This window comes from Poecilia mexicana, unplaced genomic scaffold, assembly GCF_051168715.1.
Source record: "Poecilia mexicana isolate PSO_F unplaced genomic scaffold, ASM5116871v1 scaffold_19, whole genome shotgun sequence".
Taxonomy (NCBI): Eukaryota; Metazoa; Chordata; class Actinopteri; order Cyprinodontiformes; family Poeciliidae; genus Poecilia; species Poecilia mexicana.
The window spans coordinates 16,411,022-16,437,958 of NW_028263388.1; the positions used below are offsets into that span (position 1 = coordinate 16,411,022).

The 26,937-nt window shown below is 38.9% G+C and overlaps 1 protein-coding gene across 1 annotated transcript in view; it reads left to right on the forward strand.

Annotated features, from left to right (window-relative positions):
• Positions 1-1,263: 1,263 nt before the first annotated feature.
• The window catches only part of dock1 (dedicator of cytokinesis 1), a 199,888-nt gene continuing 174,214 nt past the window's right edge, over positions 1,264-26,937 (forward strand). Inside the window, exons 1-5 of the mRNA XM_088001004.1 lie at positions 1,264-1,834; positions 24,486-24,569; positions 24,908-24,948; positions 25,059-25,114; positions 25,698-25,794. Of these exons, the coding sequence (XP_087857130.1) occupies positions 1,792-1,834; positions 24,486-24,569; positions 24,908-24,948; positions 25,059-25,114; positions 25,698-25,794 (321 nt within the window). The 5' untranslated portion in view covers positions 1,264-1,791. The remainder of the gene's footprint in view (positions 1,835-24,485; positions 24,570-24,907; positions 24,949-25,058; positions 25,115-25,697; positions 25,795-26,937) is intronic.

Here is a 26,937-nt window from a genome sequence, read left to right on the forward strand (position 1 = left end):
TCTGTTTTTGTCAACATTTAATAAAAAATAAGCCTCGTTGGAACATATTTATACCCTCCTCAATAATACAAACAAATGGCATTCAGGAATTATTTTCATTTTTTATTTTTGGTGAGCTAGAAGTATTTGAGATTAGAAGGCCTCCTTATCATCACTCAAATCTTTTGCTTCCTCAACAGATATTCCATCAGATTCAAGATGGGACTCTAAAAAGTTATAATAATCATTGATCACTTTAAAAGATTACTTAAAACCTTAATCTCTCAGGGGGCATAAACAACTACTGTCTTAGCTGTTTGTTATTCCCTTCACCTGCCAGTGGTAATAATGTTATGCCTCGACAGAGTAATTTTGAAAGTAGTAACGCCCTCTACTGGAAAAACACCAACACAGCAAGTGAGGGTGTGAAGGTCGTGCAGCTGAGAGACTTCAATGAAGCACAGGATGGACCCAGTAGGGTTATCCATTCTGCAAACCAGATGAATAAAGATGAATGAATTCAAATGTGTGGAGCAGGTGCATCTTTCTTAAGGTTTGTTTAGCAAATCACAGGAGAGAAATCCCTTATTGGCTCAGGAGATAACAGGCTCGCTTGGATTCCTCTACTCTGCCAGCTTCACACCAGAAAAGTCAGATATTGGTGTATGCTCTATGCATTCTAATTCAGTGTTTGAATGTTTGCGATTGGAAGTTTTCTGACTTTCTGAAAGTGTTTCAAAGTTTTCTTTGCACTTTAGTTGTTTTTTTTTTCCTCCCCACCATCTGTTAGTAGCTGAATATTGTGTGGTATTAACTTGAATTGAAAAGTGTCAGAGTTGAAAACATCTGTTCTATTTGTTCATATGCATTTAGCTAAATGACTTTGCACAGTTTTTTATCTTGAACAAGCTGCCAACAGAGTGCCTACAGATCTAGTTCAGAATTGTTTTGTGTCAATAATATATAGACAAAAGTTCACTGGTATACAGGATGTGCAGAATTTGGATGTGAGAAGCAGAATTTGAGGTTTTTGTAAGTTGGTGCAACATTCCAGTCCCCTTTCTCATTAACCTGGTGAATGTGCTGCTGATGTTTTGTTTGTTTCAAGTGTGGCTTTTTATAAATCCAGTAGTTGTAGCTCCTGTCCTGCAAATGTTTCAGTGTGTTGGCCCTGGAACCACCAACTCCAGTCATAGTCTTAGCCTTGTAAGATTCCCAAAACACTTTTAAATGGACTTTGTATCACAATCCTCTCAAGCACTGCAGTTATACATGGTGTGTGTCCTTCCACTAAACTTTCCATTCACTTTGGATACAGAGCACTAGGGTTAGAGTCACATTTGAGAAATATACTCTTGGTGTTGGTTTTAGAAATAAATATTTGAAAATTTTCACTGTGTGAAATTATATAACACAGATTAAATTTTTTTTTTTTTTGGATAATTTAATTTAGTGGGAAGAAGTCATACATGCATAACATTGCATGTCTATGAAACAACGTTAAAAGCAACGATTATTTGCTTATGTTTTCAGTCATGCAGTGTCAGTCACACTTTTCAGAGCAGTACAAGTCGAGCAGGATGCCTCCTGCATGAACGCCTACTGAGTGAAAAAGTTGTGTTCCTTTCCTCCCCCTTGCGGAGCGTCCTGTCACTGTTGGAAAATGGCTGCTCGGAGCAGCTCCCCAAAGCTCAGAGAAAACTGAGGGGGAGAAAAAGTCTGTTTTGAAGTCAAAAACAAACGCTCGTTTTGACGTTTTCTAAACCGGCGACACAGGACGAAACTCGAGGAAGCCAAGCCTCGACTCCGAGGATGTCTCGCTGGGTGCCCTCAAAGAAGGAAAAGTATGGAGTTGGTACGTAACAAAAACTTGCATGCTCCCATCGCTAGCTCTCGCCCTAGCCCTCTGCTCTTCTATCAGTTTCACTGGACAAGTTATGGGGGGGTGGGGGTACTGGATTAGAAAGCGGCCGGCTGAGGGGGCTCTGCTAAGGCGGCGTGGGAGAGTTTCAGGTAGAAATGTGCCTGAACTGGAGGAATGCAAATCAAGAGTTTTCCCGCTAGTTCGCCTGAAATGCAGAACAAGGAATGTGCGTCTTTTGTGGGGAAGAGTGTGGATTGGGAATTGTTAGAGGCGCGCCTAGTTTCAGCGCTGTTTCCTGTGTTGTTGGGGCCTCGATTTGCTACAAATTGACCATCTAGTTCCAGGCTGCTCGTTATTTGTAGCCGTTTAGGTCTGTTGACTGGAAGCCCTGCCCAACACTCTAAACATAAGTTCGCGATTGCTCCTTTAATTCTTCCGCTTGCTCAGACGCTTTGCGACTTGGTCGGAAAACTTGGCTCTCCTGTGGGATATCTGGACTCGCAGTTTCTGTTGCTAGTGAGCTGTACACGGAAGAGTCCAGCTAAAAACGGACCATGCCATTTATCACTTGTGTTTATTTACATGGGAAAAGCCGTGATTTATTGCTGTGCTTTTTCGGAGGTTACCGTCAGCGCGCGGATAGACAATCAGAGATTAAAGCTACCCAGCAGTAGCCAGAAACACAGAAACATTGGTTAAAATCATGCCTATTATTTTCCTATCTAAACATAATTATAGACCAAAAGTATTGCACAGTTTGTCATGTTACAATGGATCAATATATAAGCGTGTATTATTGTAAAAATGAAGTAAATCATGCTTTCCCCTCTTTCTTATACAGTAAAGAAATTGTGAGCATCTTTATTGACTCACTAAATGTTTTTTTTTTTTTTTTTAGAACCATTTTGAAATGCAGCTTTGCAAATATACAGATGGAACATTTTATGTGTTGCAGTCATGCTGAATGGCGAAAGCCTGTGAAAACCTACTTTTAGGTTTTGCCACAGATTCTTGACTGGTTATAGGTCTGGACTTTGACTGGGCCATCCCGACAAATAAATGTTTTGAGCTCAACTTTGTAATTGTCCAAATTGTCCTTCTTCGAGATTGTAAGCCATTTTCGGCTTCCAGCAGGTTTTCTTCTTCCCCTCAGCGTTGTTGGGATCCTTGTTCCTTTCTGACAAAAAGCACTCCCGCAGGATGATGCTGCCACCACAAATTTACGCAATTCTTTTCAGATTGTTTTTTTTTTTTTGTAAAATGTGCACTTTGTTGTGTGGGTCTGTCACATAAATTCCCAAAAGTTTCTGGTTGTAACTGGAAGCAAAACTTTCAAGGCACGTCATGACTTTTGTTAGCTTACTAACCGCTGAGGCATTTCTGGATCACTTCCTCAACAGTCAGCTGGCCCGAGATCCAGGTGAAAGGGATGCACAGCAGTGACGGAGGCGGTTTCCTGTTAAAGGAGGGGGAATCTCTAATCAGGAAAAACCTCTCAAAGCATTTTAAGTTTGTCAAGTTGTCAACTGTTGACAGCATGTACAGCACTGACAATATAAACAAATACCCGGTTGTCCCAGGAAAGTTTACATAAAGTTTATGTTTGTGATGGTAGAAGAAGATGCCAATTTTCTGCTATAAACAATCAGTTTGCATGCCGATAGCATCTCATAGTTGTTTTGCAGACAATCTGGCCCCAACATGGCGCTTTTTGCTGTGCTAAAAGAAATGGGCTTCTATCTCTCGTCTACCTGTAATGTTTTTTTATTTTTTTAGAAGAAGAACTATTAAACAGTGCTTTATTTCTGCACTACATTTTACATTTTGAGCAATGCATTTTGCTCAAACTAAGGGTTGGCCTTGTCAAAATTAAGGAAAAAGTGTCGAATTATACTTCTGCAGTAAAACATGAATTTATTTTATTGCTTTCTTTGCATTTTAAACAATAGACCCCATAAAGGATCACATCAGTTCAACCAACTGTCTAATATAACAAATGTATTGCAAACGCTGCATGCTTTGTTGGCAGCCCTTTGCAATCAATGGGGGTCAAAAGAAGACAAATAAAAATTACAGTGAAACCTTCAAAGATTCAAAACTCTGGCAGTTTCGAGGGAGATATTGGTATGTGTTGTAGATGTCATGATATTAGAGAAATAAAAATGAAAAAATGGATAATGCTATTCTGTCAAACCTTAATCAGGGGTCTTCAACCTCTTTGTTCCTACGGACCAGATTTACTCTGTCCGACAAGTTTGTACCACTTTCGACACTGTAATTCAGAACATCATTTTATAACGGATTAATTGGTATAATGACATTAGAGGTGTTATTGTGCATTGGCCTGCTAACTGGGCATGCGTTTCTCTGAGCCAGTGGATGAATATTTATCAACTGTTACTCTATTTTAGGCCCCATAGTAGTTTCCTTATTATGCTACTGTTGGGTTCTTTAGTAGGTACCATATCCCAGTCAAGTGCTTTGCTGATGATACTCTAAATAATCATTGCAGTGCAGCATCTTGGTGCAATTTTATTTGTTTGAAGTGTGATATAAAGAAGATTGACATTTATATTGGCAACTACTTTGCTTCCTAGGACGGAAAAAAACATAAATGACTGGAGTGAAAATGTTGTAAACAGCCAAACAAAAACATCGGGGAGAATCGCATTTCTCTTGATATGTGGAAACACTTGAGCGTCACTGTCTGTGCTTAAAAATGGCGTTTTATATATTTCGACGACGACGGCGACACATTTTTCTCCAGCTTTTATCTCAAGGACTTATGCTGTTGATATCCCCCTCTGAGTATTTGCACGGTCCTCTGGATTTGTGCAATAAACACCTCTGCACTGTTTACAGGAATGTATGTGAAGGAGCAACCTCATAAAGCACTCCGATAAAACGAAAGATGGGCAGGAGTGCTTGCGTCTATTATCTGAGAGAAACACTGGTTAGCGTGTTGAATTTTGATGGCCTTGTAAAAAGAGAGTGTGAAATGGGATACTGACATAATCTGTCAGGCATTCCAAAAGTGGTATATTACGCATTCAAACGATAGCGTGATGGAGCTACACGTGGTTCTCCTGGAAATCCCACAGAAAGGTCCAGATCCAGTTCCTGGAAACCTTCATCCATTTGAAAACGGTTTTTCTTTGATTCCGCAGCAGCACGTTGGTTAATTTTAAAGCTAGCAATTTATGCCACTGCGGCCACGCTGAGCCCTTTTTTTTATGTGTGTGTCCATTAGTGAAAGTTTGCAGCCGACAGACGGGTGCTGATGCTGACTGATGGATGATTTCAGCAGGTGAAACTGAACCTTTGACTGCAGCTTTTAAACGAGCTCCGGTGTTTCCGATCCGGTTTGTGCTGTGTTGAACCCGTGTGTGTGTGTGTGTGTGTGTGTGTCTGAAAATGAAGAACCGATGCTAATGATTCCCTCCCCCCCCTCGGCGTTCTCGTGTAAATTAAAAAGTTGACTTTCCCTCAAAAAAATAAAAATAAAAAAATTGGAGAAAATTCTCGGTGGGCTCGCTGAATGCAGTCGTGGGATGACTCATTAGATGAAAGAAAAGCTGCTGCCACATCATGGTTGGAGAGGACTGGTAGGGTGCACAGCTGATGCACTTTTAATACTTCATGTGTTGACCGAGGAGTGCTAATGAGCACTCTGTGAGGCCTGTGTGGCTGTCAGTGCTCTCTATCTGCATCTATTTCTGTTTCAGAAAAACTTTTTTTTTTTTGTCTTCCCACTTAAACTGCTCTCATAATGGGCCCAATGGCTTTGTTGGTGGAGGTGGAAAAAAAAAAAAAAACTGTCTTTAAGACATTTTGCAGATGTGCTGAAAATAATTGCTGCTGGCTGTCTACAAAGTGTATTGTGTTTATTATCATGGTGGAAAAAAACCCCCCTAAATTGATTAGCTTGATTTGCTGTTGAATGTTTTTAAAACAGTTGATGTGATAGTTGTGCGAAAACGAACAAAAAAAAAAAAATGTTAGTGAGCACTGATCAAGAACCTTGGTTTTAAAGGCGATGCAATGTCTTAAATTAGCACGTTTATAGCTCTGGAAAAAAAATAGGCCACTTAAAATGATCAATTTCTTACTTTTTACAGGTATATGTTTGAGTTGTTCTTTTATTCCCTTACGTACTGACAGCATGTCTGAAATTCCAAGCAAAAATTTTGTATTTATTTGCAGACAATGAGAAATGGTCAAAATAACGAAAAAAGATGCAGCGCTTTCAGATGTCAAATGATGCAAAGAAAACAAGTTCATTCCATTAGAAACAACAACCATCACGTTTTAATTTAGGAGGAGTTCAGAAATCAATATTTGGTGGAATAAACTTGAGGTTTTCAATGGGGTTCAGTGCGGTAGGCTCTTCACTTTTTCCCGTGCTGGATATCTCTGTGTCAGAACCTGGAGGGTTTTACTTCATTTGGGGAGTGTCATTGGATTATCAAGTTTATTTTATGATGAATAATTAACTCTATTAACTTATTATTGAAGTAGAAATAAAGTATGTGTCACTAATTCCAGAAGGCAAATAAAAATAGGCTGAGCTCAGCATTCACGTCATAGAGACTTACAATTTTGGATAAAGGCTAAAGACTTTCTTTAATGGATCCATCAGAATGATTAATGGTGTGTTTTTCCTGTTTGCCAAGTTGCTAATTAGGCTTGATCTTGATTTGATTTTTTTTTTTCTTTTACAGTGATGACTAACTGCTTGACAGATGAGTCGAATTTGGTGTCGCCACGGCATTATGTTGTTTGCAGATGACTTTGCGATCTGTATTGAAGTAGGAAGCAGGTGGAATGGAGCTTGCACTTGTGGAGGTTTGTGCTTCTGAAGGAAATAAAGAAGACGAAATAAAGAAGCCATGTATTCTGACTCAGTTAGTCAGAATACTGAGAATACATGACTAACATGTATTCTCAGTTAGTCAGAATACATGGCTGGGGAATAAGAGAAAGGCAGGTGGAACAATGAAGCTTAAAGAACTTCGGCGAGCTTAAGTACCGAGGGAGACTGTCCAAAGCAAAGGGCGCTATATGAGAGAGGCGAAGAAGAGAATGCTGGAAGGAAGCAGTGGGTGGAGATGATTGTCAGAGGTAATTTGTGACAGAGGGATAGCTGAGGGTGAGGATTTTTCTGATTTATGGCTTTTATGATGAGGGGAAGTGAAGTGGAAAGAGGATGTAATCAAAGTGGAGAGAATTACAAACGAGGATGTTAAAGGGAAAGCTTAGGTTTAGCAGTTCTGTGACAAGGTCAGACTAAAAAAGGTGGAAACGGTTGGACATGGCCAGGGGTAGGGATGGTGGAAATATCTGACATCAGACAAAGAATACGGAGCTGCCAAAGGAAAAGTAGTGAGCAGCTAAAAGAACTGAGATGTGACAGACAAGAGCTTAGCTCGGTGATAAATGCAACTTCTGAGTTTCTTTCCTCCAAGTGCATAAATGCGTAACACATATAATATTATGGCTTCCCAAATATTGGACCCAAGCAGTCCTTTCCAACTGTATCGCATACTGCACTGGCATGTATGATGCGATACAGTATTTTGTGCAGCCCTACTTTTAAACTTGAATGTGTATTGCTTCTAGAAGCCTTCACATCAGGCTCTGGTTGCTGTTTATTTCATTATTATGAAAATATATTTCTACTATATTTAGTGTACGTTTTTTGCTTTAAAACGTGATTTATCAAAAATAAATATGGCAAAAAAATAAATTGCATTCTTATAACAAAATGCATGTCATATTAATTCAGCAGAAGAGAAAAAAAAAACATTTCTCTTTTAAAGAAAAGCAATTAGGGGATGTTACAGAGACTCAAACTTACGATTTAGTTTTGTCAGTGTCTCGTACATTAACATGGGGAAGTTGGGACTTAAAACTTGTACTTGACAGAGGCTTTGTTGTAGCTTCAACTTCCGGTTTGGTTTCGGCCTGAGTTTATTCAGTCTTTTTTGTGAGATCAACACAGAACAGCAATGAAGGCCATTCCTCAAAAAAGGAGTTTCTCATTTGCCTTTGCAGATTTTTATTTCTTGACAAATACCTAACAGCTAAGCATAAATTAGGGAGATCAAGGTTTTTGATGTTTAGTTATTCTTGTGGCATCCCTAAAATGACTCAACAAGGCCCCCGAGGAGATCTGTCTCGCTCTGTCGGGCTTCAGTGATGAATTTACCGGAAATACTTTTTGATGCTAATTTCAAATGTTGCCTCATTAATTCTGTTTCATCAGCATGTTGCTGTTCCTTAAGAGAGACTTCAGAGACTTGTAGCTCTAGAAGGAGAACCCAGGGAAAGCTTAAAGATGATTTAACTGAATCAACACGTCAGTTTTGAGTCTTAAGCACAGATTGCCTGTGAGAAATTCCTTCCAACTAGTCTCTTCTCTCTGACGTTTAACACGAGGAAATCTATTAAAATACCAACTCAGAACAGGAAATGTGGATTTTGTTTTCTCCCCCACCATCGTTTAAGATTTAGCCTAGGAGGAAATGCTTCCTGGGGGGGGTCAAATCACGGAGTGGCGGCTTATCTGAAAGGACAGTCGGTCACACGAGAACACACACTTGGATCTAAATTTCAGGACCCTTGTTGCTGTGATTCCCATTTTAAACTTGGAGCTGACAACTTCAGAGAGCTTTCTCTTGGAACAGGTTACTGATGAGTGACACATTGGGAGCAGAAAACAGAGATGCAGTCGCTCTGTCTCTTGACTTGAGCCAAAAGTGATTTATAAGAACCCTGCCCAGCACTCTTAAAAAAAAAAAAAAAAAGATAAATAAAAAATTGGCTCTCACCTCCCGAGTGCAGTAAGCTAACAAATGTGGCTGCAATTAAAGCGCCGTCTCAGCTACTTACTAAAATTCCTACCATATGTTTATTAAATTGCGCAGCCCGTCTTTTTATTCTTCTTTACAGCCCTGATTGAAGCAGTTTCTTGTGAAATGTTTTCCTATCTTTATTAGGCTGCTTTCCACTAATAACTTGTCTCAGGGTAAAATCAACATGGAACAGACATTCCCCTCCCCCACATGTTGCTGGCACTTGATGCCAAAAGGCTGCTTATATTTTCTCCCCCACTTAATGTCAATTTCTGGAAACCTTTTAAAGCGCAGAGGCCTATATTGTGTGAAATTGACAGATTTTTGATTCATGTTATAATCGTTCTGCAAACACTTAGCAGCCTTTCCCTAAGGCACATCAACAAAACAAGGAGCAGTTGGTAGACCTTCTCAGGTGTGGCCAGTCCATCAAAATTACACCAAGAGTGCGTCAACGACGGCCGTCATTGTGTGTGAAACGATTGTAGCGGAGTAAATACATTTTCGCGGCAGCATCAAAAATAAAACAATCAATCTTATTGATGACGCATAATCTGTCCTTTGTAGCTTTCTTGTTAGAAATAAAACCGGGTCGATCATATTATACATTTTCCGAAATAAAGATTTAGATTTTGGTGTGAATAATGCGGTAACTCCAATAATCCGACACCTTTAAGCGAGGTTATCAGTAGATCTCACGTTGGCTCATATCTAATATGGAAGAAGAGATGGTGAGAAAGCAATCCCTGCTGCGGTCTATTAAAATCACATCTAACAAAGAAACAACAGCTTCAGCAACAGTGCAGCTTTTTAAGAAAACCCCCCCGAGTTCCCTCTTTCTCAGAATAAACTTTGTTGTTGACTTGACAGAACATGACGGGGCCCGGCTTGATTGCAAGGTGAGACGCTCATTGAACACCAGGAGGAGAACTTTTTTCTTATCTTTTTGTAGTGATCACAGGGTTTGTCTGGTATGTCTGAAGTGCGCAACGGATCCACAGAGCTGTGTGGCGGTCTGTTTTGTTTTTTTGTTTTTTTCTTGACTCTCACATCCTTCCTTCTGGTGTTGTGCCCCACAGCTGTGTCTCTTGATAAGTGGGAAGTGTGTGACTGTCTCATCACTTAGCAGTTAGCCAGACTCGCAAAACTCAGCCAACACCACTAATTCTAATTTTATGTCTTTGTGCATCACAGAGTGAAATCATTTGTTTTCGAATACTGAAACCTTGATCCATGAGACCTCAGCTCTTCCAGGTCTATTCTTCCCCTCCTTTAACCCATCAGTGCTGCAGTTATTGACCAGATACGGTACGAGACCCTCTTTGTATAATAACCTTGAGTAAAACTGCCACAATATCATAATTTGTATGCACCCATGTTAAAACCAACACACATGACATCAACTACTGCTTTCTTGAGCTTTTAAAAAGTTGCTAGTAGAAGTGATTGTGTTTGTTACGTCATATAAAACATACATAAAAAATTTGCTCTGATCAGTTTACAAAGATAAAGTGTTAATCGCCACTCGTTTAGTTGAAAACTATTATTTTCTTCATTTTAGATTTAATTTTTCTTCTCCACTGAGTAAATGTATCTGCATTAAAGACAAAACTTTTGTAGAATGCTCCGTGCAGAATTTGTGTGAAAGTCTTGAAATAATAAGAAGGCAATTATGAACATAATTAAATCTATATTAAACCATTCATTAGATGGCCCTAATTTACCTTTTCCAGATACTCCAATAAAATCATCATGTTTCTCCCTTTCCCCCTTTGGAGGTCAGTGTGACTGTTTATTCATTCTGAAAGGGAATCATATATTTACTGCGGGCCGTGTTGCTCGGTGAGGCAGTTCTAATAGTACAGCTCCCAGTGGCTTGCTGTGAGATGGTGGCTAAGACAAATGACAGCTGGCCTATTTAATCAGTGCATAGCTAAGTGCTTCCACAGTATTTTATCTTGGCTCAACACTGAGACAAAGCTGGGACACTTTTGTGTCGAGCTCCAAAAAGCTCGGTGTGTGCACACATCCCGAAGTCACAACCCAAAATATGTAAACAATGTTGATTTCAGCCAACATGCCCTGAAGGTGAATAATCATCTCTGGAAGATGAAAGCAGAAGTTGCATCTTATTTGCTTTAGGTAGACTAATGAGGCCTTCCACTTGCTTTGAATGTTTATGGGACTTGATTGTCTCTGTATTGGTGGCAGACTCTGTGTCACCGCATCGCGTCTGTGGTCAAAGTCGACACTTGTAGGTATGTGAACTTTTATGACAAACAACAAAGGGCCTTTGTGTTCCTTTTTGTCAGACGAACAAATGCAGTGTGACAAGAAGACGGCGAGACACGTCGGCTGTCTTTCCCGCTCGGGTGTTTGGACGGGTGTCCTCCCCGGTATCCTCGGCGTCGATTGTGGACATTCCAAGCAGCTTGGGCCTTTGTCTGAAGTGAATCCTGCTGTGCTGCTCCGGCTCGCTTGACAGATGGTTAATGGTGTGCAACATGTCAAAGTGAAACAAAGGTCACGGATGCAGACATATGCTGTTGCATAATTTAGATGCAGTAAGCTCAGATTAGTAGGTGAGAGCCTTCAAACAGGCAACACCTTCAGTTACTGCACTCGCTAAGTTTGGACACATTGTGTGGTGTGAGGACAAAACATAGCCACGCATTTATTTAGTAGAAACAGAAATAAGTCTTTCAACTTTATAGTTTTTCAATTTATTTTTAATTTTTTTTGTATATTACTGTCTCAACCATTAGTTTGTCTGTTTGACCAGTTAGCACATTTGTCACTGAATAGATAAACTCTACTGCATTGTACTTTTAGCCTCACCCTACGGTGTGGATGTTGTTGCCGTGAGAAGGCTTAAAGTTACCCAATGTAACATTAACAATTAAGTATTATTAATGTTTTTATTAATAAGCACATAGATGTAAGAAATTATCTGATTAAAAAATGACTTCTCTGTTCTGATGAAAGACTTCAGCGGTTGATTGAGTCTGTCAAGAAGAGCAAGACTTGAAGCGGATAAAAAGATGGTTGAACTATGTACAACAAAGTTTTATTCTTTGAAAGCGTCATGGGACACACTGAACTTGCATAGCTAGCACATCTAGATTCTCCGGGCAAGACATGAGGAAACTACTGATGTAGTGATGCTGACAGCACTAGTTTCTGATATAAATTGAGGAGCATTAAGTTCAAAATGTCAACTCGCTAATATTATTTTTGTTTTAAAATATTGAAAACCTGCTTTACAAGAACTGTTTTATGCCTGCAAATATAGTTTTACAAGAAATTCTAATCATCCGCGTTAGCACCTGAAATGGACGACAAACATTTAATGGTGGCATCTATAAATGTTACATACGGTCCTCTGAATATCGTTGTTTCCTGTCTGGTGACCTTTGCTCACTCATCAGTCTAAAAACCTTTGCTACTGATAATATAAAAAACTATCAGCCTTCCCTGATAATACCTACTCTAAGCGTATTAATGTAGAACTGCATTAATAATAATGCACTGTATAAAAAAAACAAATATATTTTTTTCAGTTACAATATCACAGTGGCTACCTATTGATTATGACCCACTTTTTTTTTTTTGTTCAGTAGTACTTCAAAATGCAATACCTAGCTGTAAACTAGTGGGAATAATGGAGTATGCAGGCTTTAAATGTAATTACCAATGGCATCAACAAGCAAAATGTTATAAACTGTCCACGCAGCCCGTTTATTTTACTTACTCCAAGTTAAATTTTCGTATTATGCTGTATTGGTTTTGAGTCCTCTAATCTAATGTTGAGATTCATGCACAACAAAAATCACCGGGCTCAACAGCACCGAGGCTGCTCAGATTATACAAATGTCAAACCCAATATTAGCAGCAGTCCATATTAACGTTGCATTTGTCACCTTTAAAATGTCCCATCGGTTGTTGTGGAGACTTGTAATTGAGGTGTCAGTCATTGATTGTCGTTGCAGACGAGCGAGGGACGCCTGCATGCAGCAGGAGACGGCCCTTCATGAAGCCTGGCATTTGATGAAATGGCCTTTTGTGTGTTTTTTTTTTTGTATCTTGTGTGTGCGTGTGTGCCTAGCTAAATACTCGGAAAAAGTCAGAACCTTGCAGCTCAGAGACTCGAGAGGCACTTTTGGATTTCAGTGACTGGCAGGTCTACTTTGTGAACAACCTTAAGGGACTTAAATGAAGTTGTGTCGCAGATGTCACTGAAATGTAAATTTCATTTTATTTAAAAAAAAAAAAAAAAAAATAGGTGAACAGATTGGATTTTCATTGGGCCATCACCCCTTCCAAGTAAACTTGAGTACTCCTCTTTGCAAATTTAAATATTTGCGTGCAGCAGTTATGTTCATCAGGTTCCCCATTTTTGTTTTAAGATCTAATGTGTGTATATGTATGTATATATATATATATATTATACACTATAAACACAATTTAAGAAACCAGCAAGTCGTCTAGAGATCCCACAGAAACCACACGCATTATCTTTCTGCTGCCAATGTAACCACTGAGGTTTTGAAAGAAAAAAAAAATAGGTTAAAGCTCTGCAAACATGTCAACGTTGCTTTTGATTATAGATGATCCAATTACAGCTGCATCTTGAAAAATTGAGTAAAATCAAGCTGTTAATTTCTTCAATAAAACAAAAAAAGTGACTCAGTGATATGTATTTCTGACTCATTTCTATTCTGTTAATGATCATTTAAAGCTAATGAAAATCCTCCTCAAATAAATATTTGAAATATTTGGCCTATTAAAAAGTATGTTCTTGCAATGCATTGTATATGCACTCAAAATAACAGCATTATTAAGGTGAATTACCTTTTCAATATGTGGGCTAGCTTTCAATTATATTGAAGGGTATTAAGATGCACTTCTATACCCATCAGTTTTTATTGCAGGTTTCAAATTTGTCTCTCTTGCTTTAGTGGCAAAATCATGGGAATTTGTTGGACTGCTATTAATATCATGTCTTTTTAAGAAGGCGGCTGGTGTTATTTGTCTGTACATTGTGTTTAGACATGCAGTTCTTTTGACACGCACAGAGAGCATAGTCAATGGCAATTTCAACTTCTGAGGTCCGAATTAATCTTAAGGCCAAATGCAACATTAGTTCTTTGTTTCCCCGGGTGACCAACCCTGCTGCCCTGAGAGAGAAAGAGCTTCAGTGGATTATATTGTTGGTTAATTACCCTCATCTATCCCAGCAATTTAAAACAGGGAATTTTGCACTTGTGCTTAGTTTTTAAAATTCAGCAGAGGTATGCCGATAATGAAGGAGCATATTAGAGTTTGGGATTGGCGTTAGTGCATTTAACAATTTTCCAGCTGTCTCTGGAAAGCTATTTCATTGCAACAACACTCAGGTCTTTCAGGAACGTATGCGACATCTGTTACGGTAAGACGCGGCCACCAGTACAAGATTATAAATAGCAGCAGCGAAGAACAGGTTGCGAGCATTTCCTGTTGTCAGTCTGCACCTCTTGTTGCAGCAGATGTGAAGGGATAAAAGTTCCGAGTCACGACGATGAAGTCATCGTGTTGGCTGAATGTCAGCGAAGGTGTTTCAAAGTAAACTTGCTGAGTCAATTCTAGAGTTTCTCTATAAACGCTTAAAGGTAATTACCGGGTCCTTAGCCTTGCTACATGAGAGTCGGAAAGCAGAGCAAGAAATAATTGGTGCATATTTCTGTGCAATTCTAGTTTTTGAAAAAGCACTGCAAACATTTTTGCCACTACGTAAAGAAGAAATTATGCGCACCTCTTGAAACCTCAGTCTATGACTTATTGAGATATAATATGTTGAAGCAGCAAAAATGTGAATGTTGCGAAGTAGAAGAAAAATAAGTGTGCTTTTTTTTTTTTTTTGTTTTGCCTAATTTGCTTCCCTAAAAAAAAAAAAACTATTCAAACCTATAATGTGTTATGGACAAATCTATCTCGGTATGAATTGAACTGCCTTATGCATACGGTGGTGGAAGCATCATGTTATCAGGAAGCTTTTCTACAGCAGCGTGAGGGAAGATGGCCAGAGGTGGTGGGACCCAAACAAATTAAAAATCAAGCTTTTATTATTGCAACATTGCAGACATCGACATGGGAATGGTGATTTCATATAACGCTTAGCTTAGAATGGTGCAGTCAAATTCCAGCCCTTAATCCTGCTGTGAGTCCATGGCAAGGCATGAAAATTGATGTTCACCGATTCCCTCCATCCAGTCTGAGTTAGCCTGAGCTGTTAGGCAGAGAATGGGCAAACCTTTCAATCTCTGCTATAAAGCTGCTAGAGACAGAAAGGTTTGCTGCTGTCTTTTGAGTCAAGATACTAAACTGCATACCCATGCCACAGTTTTCTTTTTGTTTTGCTTCTAATATACAGTGACGCACTATGTTCTGTTGGTAGTTTGTCACAAAAGGACACATTGTCTGTGGCTGCAATGTGATAAAATGTGAAAAATTTTAAGGGGTGTAAGGACTTTTGCACGATGCAAATAATAAAAAAAAAGAAATTCATAAAACGGAGTCATGCAAAATCAAAAGATTACTCTTTCTGCAGCTCTGGATTCGTGTGCAAAGTGCAAGCTAGGCTGCTTTGCAAAGCCAGCGCGCACACACACACACACACACACGCACACACACACACACACACACACACACACACACACACACACACACACACACACACACACACACACACACACACACACACACACACACACACACACTCATGCACTCCCACAAATAACACTAGACCACTGTGTTGGAAATTCTCAGTGAAAGGCTTTGCTCAGTGCTCTGTAAAGAGCTTGGATCTGCTCGTTCTGTCTCTCTCTCCCTGTTGTACTACGAAGATGATTTTCAATTAAAGCTCCACAGAAGCGGTGGCAGTAAAGTTATTGCCCTGCCATATTGTGGCCACAGGCCTCTACAGGGGCTTGGTGAATGGCAGGAAGTTGTGCCAAAAGACATTACTGACTTTGGCGTCTAAGTCTGGCACCAAGTTGTTGCTGTTTTCTGCCACCTGCTCCTCTCTTTGCATTTCTTATCTTTTCATGCATGGAAAGAAATCCCTCCTTCCTTTCCAGTAAACAATAAAGTTTTACTCTCTTCACTTCTTTGTACATTATTCGCTACGTGAAGTATTGTTCAACTTCCTAAAGACATAAAAAGCATCAGCATTTCCTTCTGGAAGGGTCTCATCTATTGTGATGCAGTCGTATCTTCAGCAGTATTTCCTCTTGGGATTTTTTTATAATTTTTTTGAGAGCAAGAGTAACAATGTGGTTCTAGCCCAGCAACTTGGGGGGAGGGAGGGGGGGAGGACCTGTGGCTTTCTCTGTCTAGCAGCTCAGCTACACTTGTATTAATTTCAGTTTAATTACAATAGCATTATCTCCACTTTCCAACTGCAGACAAAGCTAAAAGGCTGCTGTGCGTAATTGGTCTGAGAGGAAATGGGTTTGTTTTGTTGGTGTTCTCCTCTTCTCTGACATCGCTGTCTGAGTTTCCCTCTAAATTAGAACCATCAGACTTCAGTCTGAATACTTAAACCTCTTATTAAACCTTATTAGAGAGGAACTTGAAATAATTATGCCTTCCTGCTTTGTAAGCTTCCCTTTATCCGAGTGCCATAAAGTTGCTGCATGGCTGATCATCTCCGCTCACATTGCAAGGCTCTGCTCTTGCTAATGCAGCTCTGTATTTGGATATTTTGGCTACACTCAGGTGAATCACTTTGTATCGTATCAGGAGTATTCAATGGAATATGGGGGGGGGACAAACACTTTGTCTCTGCTGTTTAAACAAAGTTTAATGGCGTGTTAGTAGATTGCTTAGGAGGACTAATGCAGGTTCGTATTGCATTGGTCAGTAGTTTTATATCTGCTTAAAGTTTCAATCTTGCTTTAAAAGTATCATTCTTCTGTTTGGAAAACATTGCAAGGGACCTACACAAATGTAGGTCCTTCTGAAGTTTTTTTTGTGTGTGTGTGTGTGTGTGGGAAGCGATGCAGACTCACCTCACTGTTTTTTTTTTTTTTTTTTTTTTTTGTAATTATAGCCAACAGCAATACTGTGTAGCCTTGTCTAAATTTACACTGGTCAAACGCAATATGATAATCAACAACACTGGTAAAGTTAGCCTTCCTGTGTTTACTCTGTATATTCCAGTACAGAGCGGCCAAAACCGCATCATCCTACCCAGCATGCATTGCGCTGGCGAAAACACGGCGATCTCTGAGGATGAACAACGTAGCAAAAGATGTGCATTTTTTGAAGTAACTATGAGTTTTTTTCCCCCATATCACAAAGAGCAATTTTTTAGTTATTAAGAAAATTATAACGCATTTAGGTCAACTAATCGTGGATCCCTCTATTTAAGAAGTTATGTCATTGGTCTTCAGCAAATTTGAGAGCGTGGTCTAAATGTGTATTTTAAAATGTGTTACACAATACAGTTATAAAATGATGTAGCCTCAAAATACTGAATAATAAGAGGTCCAGCTCGTCATTTACAGAAAGACATAACTGCTGTCTGTAATCTGTGTCTGTGGAGCTACTCTCTGCTAACTTGTCCTTCTTTCCTCTGAGAGCTGAAATGCAGCTGGAGTGGAATAATCATCCTCTATTCATTCTTGCTGCACAGAGAAGGGAGAGTGTTCGCAGCCCACTCTATGCTTGTTAAAGTCCACCTCTTTCAAGTTAAGCTCTGTATTAAATGTATATTTCCTTCTTCAGTTTCACTTCTTATTTCTATGTTTTTTTTTCTTTTTCCAGATTTTTGAACAAAGGCAAACCTTTTGTGTTTATCTACATATCCGTATCATTCTCAACGTGGAGATCTAATCAGTTTCACATCCATGAATCTGCATAGATTTGAGATTTCAAACGCTGTTGGTTTAGCCCGATAAGTTTCAATTGTAGCTTTTTAAGGGGAGCTACTTCTCTGCACTTTATGCAATCAGACAGCAATTAAAGGATAATTCTTGTATTCTTCGGTGTAGCTGAGACATACACGAGACATTAAATGCAAAGCGAAAATTGGAAAAGAATAAACTAGTCAGTCTGTATTTAAATAGAGAGATATATGTATCATGCCCTGATGCTGATTATTTTTTATCAGCACTCAGTGACGTAGCGCTCTTCTTGGTTTTGTTCTTTTTTTTTTAAGTGTCACTACTAAAAAAATAAATACCCTTGACTAAAGTCCAATGAACTGTTGTGACTTTATTGCGACTTGTATTGTTGTGTTAATGACATTAATCGCTGCTCATCGTCACCATCGTATTCTCGTTTTGCTTTTGTCTAAAATCAACAACAACAGGTTGACTTCAACCCTGCTTGCGCGAGCGGTTCTTTCAGAAACAAGAGATATGGTGAAAAGCAAACTATGTATGGTCTAGGAGAGTTTTCTGAAAAGAGAAATTTGGTGGTATTTGCATACAAGGATAAGTTATGAGATGCTGGATCACAATTTCTCCAGGAGAGGCAGCTGACAAATCAGCTCATTATTGCCACACATTAGACTGGAGGGTGAAACGTCGCTGTTGAATGATTCGGATTGTACAAACGCGAGCAGATACATTGTGGCACAGTCTCTGGATTTGAAAACCCCATCCGGTTTATTCTAAACAACATTTTGATACGAACCTTGGCTTCTTTCACAGATTCCCTTCCAACTTGCTTGACAGTTAGGTGGAAGTAGAAAGCCATTATGTTCTCTGAAACTTCTTTCATTAAAGCAGTTTCCACGCATTGCTCAATATTTGCATCATCTTTGAGTTCTCTGATGCTCGAAAAGATGCAACCAGGGCTTGACATTGAAAAACGATCAACCCAACGCTGATCCTCATTGGAACAGTGGGATATTTGCGCTGGAAGCCTCTTTTAAGTTTTAATCTAAAGTTGCACTTTAGCTCTGTTACTATATAGCAGCTCAGCCCATCCTGATTCAGAGTTGCCTCATGCTCCGCTTCTGGGTTCTCCCCTCGTAGAATCCATTTTGTCTGGGATTTCCTGGATGGCTCGGAGCCTCCTGCCTACTGGGACTTCAAACAAAAACCTCAGTTGACTCAGACTCTTTCCAGGGAGCTTTTTTTCAGAGCTATTCCTTCTTTCCACCCCTTCTTCATCAACCTACAATATTATCTTCAGAGTGTAATGATATGTTATACTGTGCGTGGATTAGTGCAGGCCATTGTCGAGTGCAAAGTGTAGCATTACAATCAGTCCACTATTTAGATGAGTCTGCTTATAATTGTAGAGAGGGCGTAGACGTGTACTGGCTAAGTAGATAGTTCCATAATTTGATTCCTAACTCGTCTCCTTTGATGATAATGTTTTGTGAGTTTACACGCCCTTACGCGAGAGGTTATGTATGGTAATGAGCCCACCCCCCCCAACCTCCACCTCACTCCCTATCAAATGATGCTGCTGTTTATCCCATTTCCAGAAAATAATTTGCATGCCACACTCGAGGGAAAACATGGTCCACTTCCTAACACTTTTCGTCTTCTTCCTCTGATGGATTTTCTCTCCCTCGCTGCTCCCTAATTGACATCAGTTTACTTGGATATGCAAATATAGGTTTATGAGTAATCAGAGCTGTCATTTAATCCACACGTGACTGGAATCTCTCTGGTGATTCCGGCAAACTGTGCAATGATTGCCTCGGATGTCAGGGCTGTGTTAGATGGCCGTCATTTAGTGCAGCATCTTCCCAGGGTTGTTTGTGTTCATTTGAAAAAATAAAAAAATAAAAAAGAAAGTTCTACCCAGAGAGGATATCCCTGGCTCTCCCAGCTTCCATTTGTTTGAAATCGGAGGGTCTCATTGGAAGCGATGACAGAGGCGTTTTATCATGTTCTGTTGAAATATGGAGTGTTTTTTTTTGTTGTTTTTTTTTTGCCAGAGCTCGTCTTGCCGTTTGGATAACATCCAAACATCAGATGAACTCGTCCAGGTTTCAATCAAGCACTGTGATTTTCAAGCTGATTTTAATATCTTTACGCTCATTGAACATTATTACATGTTGTCACCAGGCAACCACAAACTTTATTGGGATTTTATGTAATAGACAAACGCAAAGTAGCAATGATTGTGAAGAGGAAGGAAAATGAAAATTTTCTAATAAAATTCTAAATGTCTGCAGAGCATCCATATTCAGCCGACCGAGTTGGTATTTTGGAGAATAAGGTTGTACTGCAGCTACGGGTCGAATTCTTTTGACATGGATCTTTGCGAGATTTCAGCAATTGAAATACTTACCTCCTCTTCTTTCCAAATTGATAAAGCCTCAATCACAGCGGATGGAATATAAATTCTTGCCAAATATTCTCAGACCATTTTTAATGCTTGGATCTAAATCTTTCCTTTTGTAGCTCTGGCTTTACGTTTAAGAGGTCATTCTTAAACATGAAGCTCACATTCTGGAGGATTCGTCGGGCTCGTTAGATTGTTGTTGGGGACGACTAAATGCACTGTGGATGTGCTGAAAGGTGAACCTCTGCTTTAGTCTCGAGTCCTTTGCAGCTTCCTGCTGTTGTCCTGGCTTCCCTGTTTGCTAAAGAAACCCATCCCTTTAGCATGACGCTTACACCACCGTGTTTCACTGTAAGGATGCGATGTTTGGCGTGTGTTCATCTAGCAAACTGTTCAGCCTTGCTCTTTTCTGACCAGGGCACCTTTCCTCGCACATCTGCTGTTTTCCTCGGTCTTCATAATGCTTTGTCCACCAGTGTTCACCAACAGTCCTATGAGGTGTTTACAGAACTGCTTGTTTTACATTATGCGCTCAGTATTTCTTCCCTTTACTGATTAAGGGACTTTTGAAGGCAATTGACTGCAGGGGTTTTATTTAGGGAAATAAGAGTAAAGAAGTCAGAATGGAAACCCGTTTCGTCATAAATTCATCTGTAAGATCATTTTGAACATTTTGTATACTTTTCACTTCATATTTAGGCGTTGTGTTGGTTTATTTTTTTTAAAAATCTACAACATATGTTAAAGTTTTATGTGATCAAATTTAAAAAAAAAAAAAAATCTTTGCATGCATGCATTAGCTAGAAACGGTAATAACTGATCGTCGCCACTGCTGCAGATAGGCTATTCTGCCATTACTATTCAACGCAGATTAATCCCGCCTCCCTTTTGATTGCTCTGTTGTTTTCTATCTTTCTAGGCACCTTTTGTGTTTTAGTGGGGCTGGAATGAATGCCGTTGTCTTTGTTCTGCTGTCTGCCAATGGCTCACATTCTGGAGGATTCGTCGGGCTCGATAGATTGTTGTTGGTGACCACTAAATGCACTGTGGATGTGCTTGTGAAAATGGACAACAAAAACAACAGCATTGAATTAACAGGCGACGGACACGTTTCATGCTCTCTCTATGCCACACAGAAAATGGACAGCTAAATAGTCCACATAGATCAAATCAAATCATCTTTTATTTATTTTTTTTTGCATAATTAGCAGCATGCAAGCAAAAATTAGCGTAAAAAAATGCTTAAATAGATATGAACACACAATTGATGAGGAATTTTGTGTCACGTTTTGTTCACCACCAGTTTAACAGCCATCTACCTGTTGGGCTTCCTCCCTGTACATCAACCCAACATTCCCATGAATGAGTCCCGATATTGGATATTGCCATGACAACATTTCCTCACTTAGTTTTTTTGTCCTTTTATTAAAGTCTTCCTGCCACGATGTCTGAACTTTCAGATCTTGGTAACTAATATTCTTTGGTGCGGACATAAAGGGCAGTGAAACTCCACCCAAATGACTAAGCACATTATTAGCAAATATGACATCTAAGATATTTCGCAACTGCAATATTGCATGTTAATATTGCAACGACTTCTGCAATTCAACATGCTGTGCAAGAACACATGGTTTGGTTGTGGATGCTGTTACTGAGGAAGTAAGACTCAAAATTGTTATTGGTGAGCTGTTAATTAGGCAGCTAGAGAGATTATGTTGTGACATGCCGTGACTGCCTAAAAGGAAAGCAATCATCACAACATTACCACAAAATATTGTGATAAAACTTTAAGTTGACATCGCACAGCCTATGTTCAGCCTCGGTCTGTCATGGAAGGTGTTGGATTTGTACATTTTGCGTCAGACTCCTGGATCGAGACAGATTTGTATACGTTTCTGTAACATGAGATGTCAAAGGCAATTTAAAATGTCAACACGGAATAACATTTTTCTTTACCTTGAACATATTAGTAAAATGCTGTTCTTACGGTTTCTCCCAACTTCTTAAGATGATCAGAATTGGGGAAATATCAGTATCTTTGGTTGAAGCTTTCAAACCAAAGACACAATCATTAGTAGCTTTTGATTATATCTACTTCAGGAAAGGTCTGAAAATCAACCACTGTCCCCTTTTGCTCTGCCATGACAAACCCACCCACCAGGTTAACTGTTAACAACTCAGCGACTTTCTTGTTCTATTTAGCGACGTTTCAGACAAAGAAATTGACTAAAATTGGAATATGCAGGTCAGGTTTTTTTTTTAAAGATCGGTCATGACCGATCGCAATTTAGTTTGCATTTATTTATTTGCTTAAATACAAAAATTGTCGGTACAATAAAATATTTCTATAGAAATGTGACTTTCAACCGTCCTGCTGGTCAGTGAGTCTCAGCAACTGGACTTTTAAAAGTTTTACCGACTAGCATCTTGAACTGACTGACGTCTTGTTCTGGAAGAATCCGCTGCGGAAAAGACACGCTTTTTTTTAATTTCCTGTGTGGGAGCAAGACGCATAAAACGGTTTGGAGTCCAGCGGCAACAAAAGCAGAAAGACTTTGTTTTGCATGGCTGTCAGACATAAGCCCCCTAGAGCTAGTGGGAACCAAAAAGAATGGCATGTCCCACCTGACGTCTCTAATGAACTGTAATGAGCACTTCAAGTGGCAGGTGGTTCTTGGAGGGGGGAAATGGATAATACACTTGCAGGATAAACCTGCTGGGAAGGCTGCAGTGCCTGAAGCTATGGTCTTTTTTTTTTTTTTTTTTTTTTTTTAATTAAGCAGTCATTCACCTCTGGAAACCTCGGTTCAAGCGGCTCAGTGTGCATTCCCACACCAGGACATTGATGCCTTCATTTAGATGCTTATTTGGTTACTTTTCTGCTCACATATTCTTCTTTCTGCATTGTCTCGATTTTAATGCACTCTGTATGGTTCTTATATCGCATTCAAGAGGCTTTTTACCCCCCCATGTAATTCCCTCACGCATAATAGTGTTCCTTTCACCACGAGAACTAAAGCCCTCCTCCTCTTTCTGTTACAGCTTCATTACATGCACCTCAATTGGTACTTTTGTGCCTTACTCATCCAGCTTCTCTGCTGCAGTGGGGCTCCTTGAATACAGACAGGATTTGATGTGTTAGGCTTAAATATTAACCTTTGCGCTGTGTTATTATTGCTGTAGCTTACTTTCAAGCCACCATTTTTACCTTTTTTTGGTAACTGTCTAAAATCTAGACCTAAATGTCTCAAGTGATCATCATCAATGAAATATGTGCACATCAATTATTTTTCTCTTGTTTAATGAATTTGCCCTCTTTTTAAACTGTTTGTCTCCAATTGCACCTGTGATCAGATACTTGAAAAATATTTATAATTATTGCCATTTTAATTGTGTCATGTATTAAAATGGTCCCACATTCATGTAGTTTTTATTTTTTATTTTTTGTCTTGTATATACGGAAGAACCGATCAGCTTTTCCTGACCGATATCTATTTCAGTGTTTCTTTACATTCTGAAAAGAAACAGAATGTAAAGAAACATTACATTCAGGTTCTTTAGTAAAAGTAATAGTTTTGAATCCAGTATAAAATTAAGGAATTACAAAATCATTCTTAATTATGTCGTAGCTTATATCCTTGACCTTTTATTGGATTTTCATTAAACTCAAAAACTTAGATGAAAGATAATTGCTGTTGCTGATGGATTTACAAACTGAAACCAGATTTGTTCAACAGAATGATTGATTTTTTATTTTTATTTTTATTTTTATTTTTTTTGGTATTTCACCTCCTGATCACCAATCGAGAGAATATTGCCCAATTCAAATCTCTGAATTGACTGACTAGTGCATCACTTTTATTTTTTTGGACTGAAATTTTTGCAGTGCTCTTTTACAGTATCGTCTTGAAAAAAAAACAATGCTCAGGCTGAAGGTGCTTGTAAACAAACTGCTTTTTATTATGACTGCATATTGATTTTTCTCTTAAGATCCAGAAATGAAAAGCACAGCGTCTATAAAAGCAAGATGCTCCGTAAGACATTAGGTTATTATAATTTCTACTGCATGGCTAATAAAAAAACAAAATTAACCCAAAAAAAAAAAAAAAAGTAATCAAGTATTATATACTATTTTGTCTGGAGACAGTCCAGATTGCCATCAGATGTTTTGTTTGCTTCGTCTTGCTTCAGGTAACTTTGTCTTTGTCATCAGTGTTGTTTTTGACATCATTCTCTAGTATTGATTTCTCCGCAGTAGGTGGTGGAAGTGTGTTGATGTCACAGCTCAAACTGGTGCTACACCCAACCACCACACTGTGTCACAGAGTGTGGGTGCATGTCGTGTAAACGTGCGCTAACTTTTACTACACATCGCAGCGGCACACATTTGGAGCCTCGAGGGAGCCAAATACTTTATTGCCTTTTTCCTCTACCTGCACCTCTCCTTTTCTCATATATTGTCCTCTGTTTTTTTTTTTTTTTGTTTGTTTTTTCTTAAGCAATCTATAACTACGATGCCCGGGGAGAAGAGGAGCTGTCACTGCAGATCGGAGACACGGTGCACATACTTGAGACACATGAAGGTGAGAACGGACACTTGGTGAAAGCTGACAACCTGGAAATGAATATTAAGTAGCTTTTCACTCTCTTTTCAGACTTTTGCAAATAGTTTTAATTTGAAACGTTCACAACCTTGGTGGAGAGAAATGCTGTTTAATAACTTCTACATTGTCAGCTGGGTTTTTGTATGAAGGCCTTTTGCAATCTCGGTAAAAAGAAAGTTCAGTTCAGCTCCTGTTAAGTTATTCTAACTCTTGATTGGCTATTAAAAATACATTGTGTTGTGTTGAAGTTTATTTTTTAGTCTTACTTTTATGCTAAATAGTTGAAAACAAAATGTATTATTTTTGCTTTTCACTAGCCTGGTACAGAGGATACAGGCTGAGGAGAAAATCAAAAAAGGTAAGTGACTGATAAACAAAGACTTTGATTCCTTTGTGACATAATTTATTACAATTCTAGTGTTTATTTCTGTGAAACAGTGTTACGTATTTCTTACTTTCCTATTGCAGGGCATATTTCCTGCTTGCTACATCCACCTAAAGGATGCCACAGTCGAAGGCAGTGGGTCAGTATCTTTACCATCAGATGTCAATACAAGGTTGTCCTGTGATCAGAAATCTTGCCATTTACAAAATCATATCTATTGGAAATCGTAATGAGGGGGAATTTCCAATCTCAAACGATGATATTTCCCAGTTTTGCATGGTAATTAGAATACTAGAGCATAAAAGGTAGATCTCAAAATATTTTTATTTGCCTTTTTTCCATGAGGTGTTGAGGTTTTAAACAGTCTTAAAAAAGTCTTTAAAAAAATACATTGTATACTAGTGTAGCAGTTAGCAAGAGTAGCATTCCTATAATAGCAGGCAATGGCAGTAATTGAAAATGTAGATCCTTAGTGTAAGTCACCCATATTTCTAAATTCAGCTTGTTTCGCGACAGACAGAAGTTAAAAGCTGAAGTGGCTAAAAGAAAGCTGGATTAACATATATGCACTGATTTCAAAAAGGATTAGATGTCTTATTGATTAAGTCAGATATTAACTGAGACTAAGATGTAATCCAACACGGGTTTGACATGCCTCCTGAGTTCACATGTTGTTGTTTTTAAGGGAATAAAGTTGGATTGTCCATTCTTTGTTACTGCAGGCAAAAGGAGACTGTTATTCCCACTGAGCTGCCTCTGGTTCAGGAGGTTACAACAACGCTGCGGGAGTGGGCTACAATATGGAGGGACTTGTATGTGGTGAGTCATCCTACCACCCACTCACTCACTCACTCACTCACTCACTCACTCACTCACTCACTCACTCACTCACTCACTCACTCACTCACTCACTCACTCACTCACTCACTCACTCACACACTCACACACTCACACACACACACACACACGCACACACACACACACACACACATTTGGAAAACGAAAGATACACTCTCTTTTTGCTCTGGGACATTTTGTATCGGTGTGTTGAATCTGGACTTTTTTCTGTGTTTTTTTTTTTTTTTTTTTTTTTAATTTTTTAAGTAAAACATCAAGTGTACGAAACACAGCAGATTCCTCTCTCATTATCTATTAAACAGAGATGAAGCCATAATATATAAAAAAAAGATGTGGTTGAGAAACAAAGAACACCTTTTGAATTAAGATCCACGCTTCTTTATAACATTGATTCATTTCATTAAGCTTTAGCCACAGCTCTGTAAAGGTCCCACCATAACATGTTGATCAAGTTGGGATCTGGACTTTGACTGGGCCACTGGGTATTTTGGTGGTTTGCTTTTTCAGCTATTTTTAAATAAATTTGATTAGGAGTTTCTCAATGATTGTCCTGTTGATGTCTCTGTTTTGACCAAACTTCATCTGTAAAAACACATTATTTCAATGCAAGGCGCATCATCACCCCTCTACCGCTGTGCACGGTGGTTGCTGTGTTTATGCTGATGTGCTGCAGTTTGTTTTCAGCACACAAGGAGCTAATTATAATTGCAGTATTCTTTTCATAGAAGACAGACTTTCTAATCACAGTCCTTCCAAAAATAGCAACATTAATGAAATGTTTTTCTAACTTTACAGTGACTGAACAATTTAGCATGCTAACGGAGTCCTGTAGAAACAGCCCTTCTATATATACATGTTTTTCCTTTTATTTTAGCATCTCACTTTTAGGAAGAATGGCAATTGTCTTCTTCTTTTCACTTGTGAATAAGCATTTTTGCTGTAGAATGACAAACTTTAATTTAGTTGCTTAGCGTCTTATATTAATGAGTAGCCAAATTATTGTGGTTGGCATTACAAAAACGACAGTGTGCATTCAAAAGAATGTTAAGTTTTCCATATCCAGGACATGTGGATATACCACAGCAAAGGTTGAAACATCAAAAG